The sequence below is a fragment of the Salmo trutta genome, chromosome 33 (genome assembly GCF_901001165.1).
Source record: "Salmo trutta chromosome 33, fSalTru1.1, whole genome shotgun sequence".
NCBI lineage: Eukaryota > Metazoa > Chordata > Actinopteri > Salmoniformes > Salmonidae > Salmo > Salmo trutta.
Genome location: NC_042989.1, coordinates 5,491,859 through 5,498,786, shown reverse-complemented (window position 1 = coordinate 5,498,786; position 6,928 = coordinate 5,491,859). Strand labels below are relative to the sequence as shown.

Sequence of the window (6,928 nt, the reverse complement as noted above, 5' to 3'; positions counted from 1 at the left end):
GACACATTTGTGACACCTTTACAATCACACTACCATACAGTCAGTGGCAAATCATAATCTCAGTCCAAAAAGTAACATTATAAACTGGGTGGTTTGAGCCCCGAATGCAGATTGGCTGACAGCCATGGTATATCAGACTTGTATACCACAGGTATGACAAAACATTTATTTTTACTGCTCTAATTACGTTGGTAACCAGTTTATAATAGCAATAAGGCACCTCGGGGGTTTGTGGTATATGGCCAATATACCACGGCTAAGAGCTGTATCCAGGCACTCCGCATTGCGTCATGCTTAAGAACAGACCTTAGCCGTGGTATATTGGCCATATACCACACCCCCTCAGGCCTTATTGCTTAAATATACCACTGTTTGTGCAATAATAACAATAAAATACAAATATTATGAATGGATTGATGATATTTTCCCAAAATCAGCAGCACTCTTTATTCCTTTAGCACTTTCCTTTTATTAAAGCCTTTAGTGAAGCAATAATACGGTTAATCAAGATGACCTTCAAAAATAAATACATGAAACTTATTACAGGTATATATATATATATTAAACATTTTGAGCAACTACAGCTGAAGTCAGTTAGCTTATGGAAGTTCCAAATATAACCTAGAATTGAAAAGATCACTCGCTGCTTGGTGTGGTACTACTGTATATGTACTGTACATTCGTATCGCAATCTCAATGTAAAAACAGAGCTTTATCATACACCTTAAAACACCTTCAAACTAATTTCTGAATCCAGAATCCAGACACAGCTCAGTGGTCAAATGGCTATTGGCTACTGACGGTGACTTCAAAACATTCTGTCCAGTCAATGGACAACTTGATTGGATCAAATTGGCCAGTAAGAGCAGAGCTGCCCACAGAAAGAAAAGCTATATATCTGAAAGTCAAACACCAATACTCTGCCTCTAATTTGCTGGATAAATCATTCTCACAGATCTGTAAAGGCAGGCAAGACGGGACGGACAACACACCTGTTAAGGATGGAAAAGGACTCGGGAGAACCCTATACAGTCTATGGAAGAAAGTGACAGTAGCTTGGTGGCTAAGCAGTGGAGTGATCCTCAGCACAGACCAGACAGACAGACACAGTTCAGTCATCCCTTGCTTACACAGCCAAGGGAAGAGAAGAGGCAAGATTAAGGCGACCAACTGACTGAACACTGTCTGTGTCTAGCCTTGGGGATAAGTCATATCATAGCTGCTCTGTGAAACGGTTCCCACTGCAGAAAAACAGAATTAGCTTTTTGGTCTTAATTGAAGGTTAGGCATGAGGTCAGCACTGAGGTTAGGGTTAAGGTTAGGTTTAAAACCAGATTTTAAAAAGAGAACTTGTAGAAATAGGCTAGGGCTTATGACTTTGCAACTTGGCCAGATAGTGACGACCCTGCGAGACAGGGGTTTTTCAAGGTTGCCCACATGTTGCATAGATCATGAGATCATGAAGTAATTGATGGGGTTCCCGCTATGTTACACACTACGCCCACATTTGTAGAGATCTAAGTTGAATCAGATCTGTATCAGCTTGTCTGCAATGTAAGCAACCTGGAACGCCACCAGGCTGTATGCAGCCAGGTACCAAGACAATCTATCACAATGGACCAAGTAAAACAACTCACTTGACATACAGTACTGTACATCATGACAGAGCAATGGAGTCCATATCATACTGCAGTGGTATAGTAGATATCTTCCCACTGCATATTGGTTGTATACGGTTTGGGTGGTAACTAGATTTTCATAGCGTCTTACCGTTTCTGTACATACAGTATTACCGGAAGTGCTCACAAGGGGCGCTGTACTTTTTTTTTTTTTTGTGCACCTTGTGGGTATTTTCTGATGCACAAAACAATTTAGGCAACAGGGATCTTGATCCAGGAGGGAGTTGAATGTCTCTGTTATAACCAAGAAGCTTGATCTTGACATCTTGCCACTTAGCTAGCAAGTTAGGAAACTAAATGCATAGCTGGAGCCCTGAGCTGGATATCATTTACTTGACACATTTTAGATTTCTTATAGCTATATTTAACTTATAAGCAGTGGCGTGGCGTGGCGTGGCCACCCTCCCCTCCCCCCAAATAAAAACAAAACAAAATGTTTTTTTGTTTTTTAAACGGTATTAAAAATTATACCGTCGCTATTTCGCCCAAGCCTAGGATGTAGAATGTAAATACTCCAGGCAAGTATTTTCCTCTTTACATACTTTACTATGCATGTGCCACATCATGATAATAAGCCAATCAAACAGATGTAAAATAAATACATTAGATCCCTTTTTAGGAGTATCCTTGTTCAGGAGTATTACCCAATCAGTCAGTGCAGTTGTCCTAGGATTATGAGCGTTTGGAGAGCTAGAAAAGCAGATCAATGCTGTGGACCAGGTGGGACGATAAGAGTGAAGAGTGACTGAGATTGTGAGGAGAAATGGAAAACGAAACAAATTAAATATTCCAACCAAAATACATACGGTACTATCCAACAAGAAGAAGAATTCCCTTTCAGACATTCCCAATGCATTATGGGAACTGGTATGCTGCTTACTTTTCTGATTGGTTGATTGTTTGGTTTTTGTCTGTTCTTGGTAGGCAGCGCATGCAAGGAGTAATAGTGCTGGAAGCAGTAGTTAGTTATAGTACAGTATCTTACAAGCAGAGGGGTGGGGAGGGTAGCCTGTGTATCAGCTGGTTTCTGCTATCATTCCACTCCTTGCTACTCCTTTTCATTCCAATGTTGGGTAGTAACACAGAGTACAAGGACTGGAATGTCAGAACAAAACCGGTTCTGGATTTCAGGCTAGAGGGGGCCGAGGGGGGGGGGTTTAGTAGGTAGAAGAAAGGTCAGGTGAGGGAGGTTTTAAACGATAGTGTTCATTGAAAATGTGGTTGGTTCTCAAACAATACATTAACTCTGAGGTAATAGTGCACACAACATACAGTATGTCATTACAAAAGAAACAAAACATTCTCTTGCACATGTTTTTTTTTTTATCCTTTGGGAAGTTTGAAACACTGATTTGGTATGTGATACATGATATTTATATGGCATAAATAGCATGACATTATGTGACATAAATATTGGACCTGTCATAAAATTTAGACAAACAGGATATGGAAGTTTTAGTTTAAAACATTCCCTTTCTTTAATATCTTAAATAAAAAATGTTCTTTCTTAAAATAATGTCTGAATAAATAAAATAAAAACATTCACTTTGCTTCCTTTTCCTTGTAGTGAATAATATAATGTTACACTCACATGAAGAGGACCGTCTTTGCAGCTGGCACAATTTTTGCAGGGGGTCATTTTGTAAAAATGAGAATCGTAGCCTACTTTGTAGTGAAACCAGGATCTGCCCAAAGTGCCAAGGCAAGGCACACATTAAGACAAGTGTTTGTTATACAGTAATAATCATTAGGACTTAGTGTTGCCTTGTATTCACTACTACTGTTCTAAAGAGTACCATAAGTTATCAGCAGGCTGCGTCCCAATTCTCCCCAAATGTGCAGTTCCCTCCCATCCATGCATTTACAATCACTGGATTGGTGTAAGCATGGGCAAGGCTAGGGAGGGTTGCCATCATAGTTCTTACACCATTACTTTTACGTCCAGGGCAGAAGGGTAAAGAATTGGGACGCAAAGTCAGACTCCTTTCTCAAGAGGAGCATACAAAGGGAATCAAGGCCCAGTTACTAGTATTCAATCACACATTTACTTTGACATTTAGGTTCCCCCAATCAATCAATCAATCAATCAATCAATCAATCAATCAATCAACACAGTAGGCACAAGTAGGTGTGTGAGCTCACACACACTATACGATTGTATTAAAGGAAGGATCACTCAAAATGATCACTTCTTTCATTGATCGATCGATCGCTTTAGATGCCTTTGAAATAAAGAACCCTCGCTATACAGTACATCTGAAGTCAAAGACGGAGCGAGAGTGTGTAACTGGTGTGACAGGCGCGTCAAAATAGAAATAAATAGGATCTGTAGATAGTGTACATTTCTCTGGCTTCATGGCCATACATGTAGGCCTGCTATGCACTGCGCTCCCTAGGTCAGTACAGAGGAAACACAATAGAACAAGCCAATATAATGGTTAGTGATTAATACATAAGTGCTCATCCACTGAATTTCCAACATTAGCGTCCTAGGGTAATCTGAACGAAGTGTGTTCACTTTCACAGAGGAGATGAGGGAAGTAAGTACCCCTACATTTTACACACAGCCTGACGCATCTGGATACTTTTTTGCATGAAGTATGAACGCTTAAAGTGGGCTTATAAATGAGTGACTAAACAATGACAAAATGGAAGGAATAAGAGAAGGAAGAGTGAAGGATTTACAAGTGAAAGAGATAGAGGACAGCGGGGTGTGGGGAGAAACTGAACGGGGAGGAGAGGGGGAGGGGCATTAAGTCCAGTACTCTCTGACAGAGGCCTCAGGTCTTCATCGATCCCGAGGGTGATCGTCTGGTCTGTACGAACATCCCACCCTCTGCTGTGGCAACAACACTGACCCCCAGGGTCTACTCACAAAGCATCTCAGGATAGGAGTGCTGATCTAGGATAAGTTTAGTGATTTGTTATTATTTGCGTACTTCATGAATAAGATTACATGGACAGAGGGGACCTGCTCCTACCCTGATACACTTTAATAAATAGGCCAAGAGCTTCCTACGGGCCAGGCTTGGACCAGAGCTGGAGCAGTGGGCCACTATCTGCTGCTCAGCTTGCTGGAGCACTTCCTCTCTCTCTCCTCGCGGCTGCAGACTTTCCCCCTGGGGGCGTGCTGGTGGAAGGGGCCGGTGCGGGCCTGGCGACCGCAGCAAGTCTCCTGGTGGTGAGGGTAGGAGCGCCGGGGAGGAGGGGGGGACCCGGAGAAGCTAGGAGGGGATCGGGACCGACCGAAACAAACGCCTCCTCCTCTCTCTCCCCCGCGGTGTTCGTGGCGGGAGGGGGAGGAGGAGACAGAGCGCTGTAGAGAGGAGGAGCTGCGTGGAGATGCGCTGGAGCTCCGGTGGTGGTGGGGGGAGCTGGTCAAGCTACACATGCCCATCCGGGAGCCTCCGTGCTGGGCTGAGGAGCGGCCGTGGTGGGGGGAGGCGCGGACAGAACCACTACCATGACCATGGTGCATGAGCTGGGCCAGGCAGGTCAGGAGGTCTGAGTCGCTGGTGCTGCCCGCTCGAATTCGGTAACGCCTCAGCCTTGGGTGGAGGATGGAATATGGAGAATAGGTTTGGAACTTTAGATATACATTGTCAATTGAGATCATTAAGGCAAAATGAGAGTAATTCAGCTGAATGATAGTAGCCTCATCCCAGATCTGTTTGTGTCCAAACATTGGCATGACAATGACCATAGGAGTTGGCAAGGCAGCACAAACAGATCTGGGACCAGGCTACTATGACAGATGGCACAGACAGGTAATAAAAACTAATAAGGAAGAGTTATATTACCTGCCCTCCACTGCAGGGCGACTGGGTGGCTTGCCCGGGGGTGGGCGTGGTAGGTACTGTGCAGCTCGCTCCTGCTCTGGGGCCGGGTTAGGAAGGTTAACGGGGCGAGGGATCCTGCTCTTACGGGACAGGGGGCTGGAGGAGGAGGACAGGGAGGGGGCATCATCCCCCTGGCGGTCGGAGCGTGAGCCCAGGAATGACTCATCGGCCGCCTCGGAGCGGTCCGAGGCGGAGGACAGCTGTTCCCCGCGGGGGAGTGAGGCCATGATGGAGCCGCGGTGGGAGAGAGAGGGAGAGGCTGTGGGAGAGGGGGCTGGGTGGTGACCTCCCTGGTGGTGGTGGGCTTTCTTCTGAAGCAGCTTCTCCATGGCAGAGCCAGGAATGGGGAGGAGGTCCAGCAGGCTGGAGGGTTCCAGGACAGGGATACGGCTCAGCCTGCGGGAGGGGTCCCTACGTGGGGCGGAGGGCAGGGAGGAGGGGGTTAAAGCTGGGGCTGGGTCACTGGTCTCCACCCCATCTCCCCTGTCTGGCTGGGGCTGGTCACTCTCATGGTCCTTCAGCTCTGGGAAGGCTCCACTGCTGCCATCCCCCTGGCCGTAAGCTGGGGGAGAGAGATGGCCGTTGACTAGCCCTAACACTGGGCTGTGGGGGGAGCGGGGAGAGTGTGGAGAATTAGAACGGGGAGAATTAGGAGAAACGGGAGAGCGAGGGGAGTGAGGAGAAGACATTCGGCTTGGCACAGGACTGTGGGCTTTGGTATGGGTCTGGGTGTTGGTGTCTCCTCCGTTGACCAGGGTATCTGCCAGGAGGTCATCCAGAGTGGTGGGACTGCCGGGCTGGCTGCCAGGCCGGATAAAGGTGTGGTTAGGGCTGGGCAGGCGCTCCCGGCCCTGGGAGGAGTGGATATCAGCGGTAGCAGTATTATCCTGCGGCTGCTTGGCCTCAGCTGCTGCTTCACCTCGTCTCTCCAGCTGGAGGCAATGTGGAGCACTGTCTGAGCCTGACTGGGACCGCTGAGCTGTCAACTACAGAGAGAGAGGGGGAGAGGGAGAAAGACAGAGAGAGACAGAGAGAGGCAGAGAGAGAGAGAGAGAGAGAAATAGAGTCAAATGGCAACATTGTAAGAGATCATGTGAAAAGATTTAATTAAGATCAAGGCAATGTCAGTTAAGTTGTTAGTCAGTATCAAACCAGCAACAAGACAGACCTGGGTCAAATAGTATAGATAATGTATTTTATTTAGCTTGGAGTTTTGGGGACTATTCCATTCTACCTGGAAAGCTAAACTAAGTACCCCACATGTATTTGACCCAGGTCTGCAACAAGAACAAAAACATTTCCACAACCATGCATGGGACTACAAAAGAGAGAGGGGGTCAGGGTCAGTAAAAGAAAGAGAGGGTCAGGTTGAGTTTTTAGAAAAGAGAGCGCGAACAGGAGAAGAGGAAA

The 6,928-nt window shown here is 46.2% G+C and overlaps 1 protein-coding gene across 2 annotated transcripts in view; it reads right to left on the bottom strand.

Annotated features, from left to right (window-relative positions):
- Positions 1-453: 453 nt before the first annotated feature.
- LOC115172285 (tau-tubulin kinase 2) overlaps positions 454-6,928 on the bottom strand; it is a 32,562-nt gene continuing 26,087 nt past the window's right edge. For both annotated transcript variants that reach the window (XM_029729589.1, XM_029729590.1), the window contains 2 exons: positions 5,480-6,504; positions 454-5,227 (listed from right to left, as the gene is read on the bottom strand). In XM_029729589.1, coding sequence (XP_029585449.1) covers positions 4,735-5,227; positions 5,480-6,504 — 1,518 coding nt within the window. In that variant the 3' untranslated portion in view covers positions 454-4,734. The remainder of the gene's footprint in view (positions 5,228-5,479; positions 6,505-6,928) is intronic.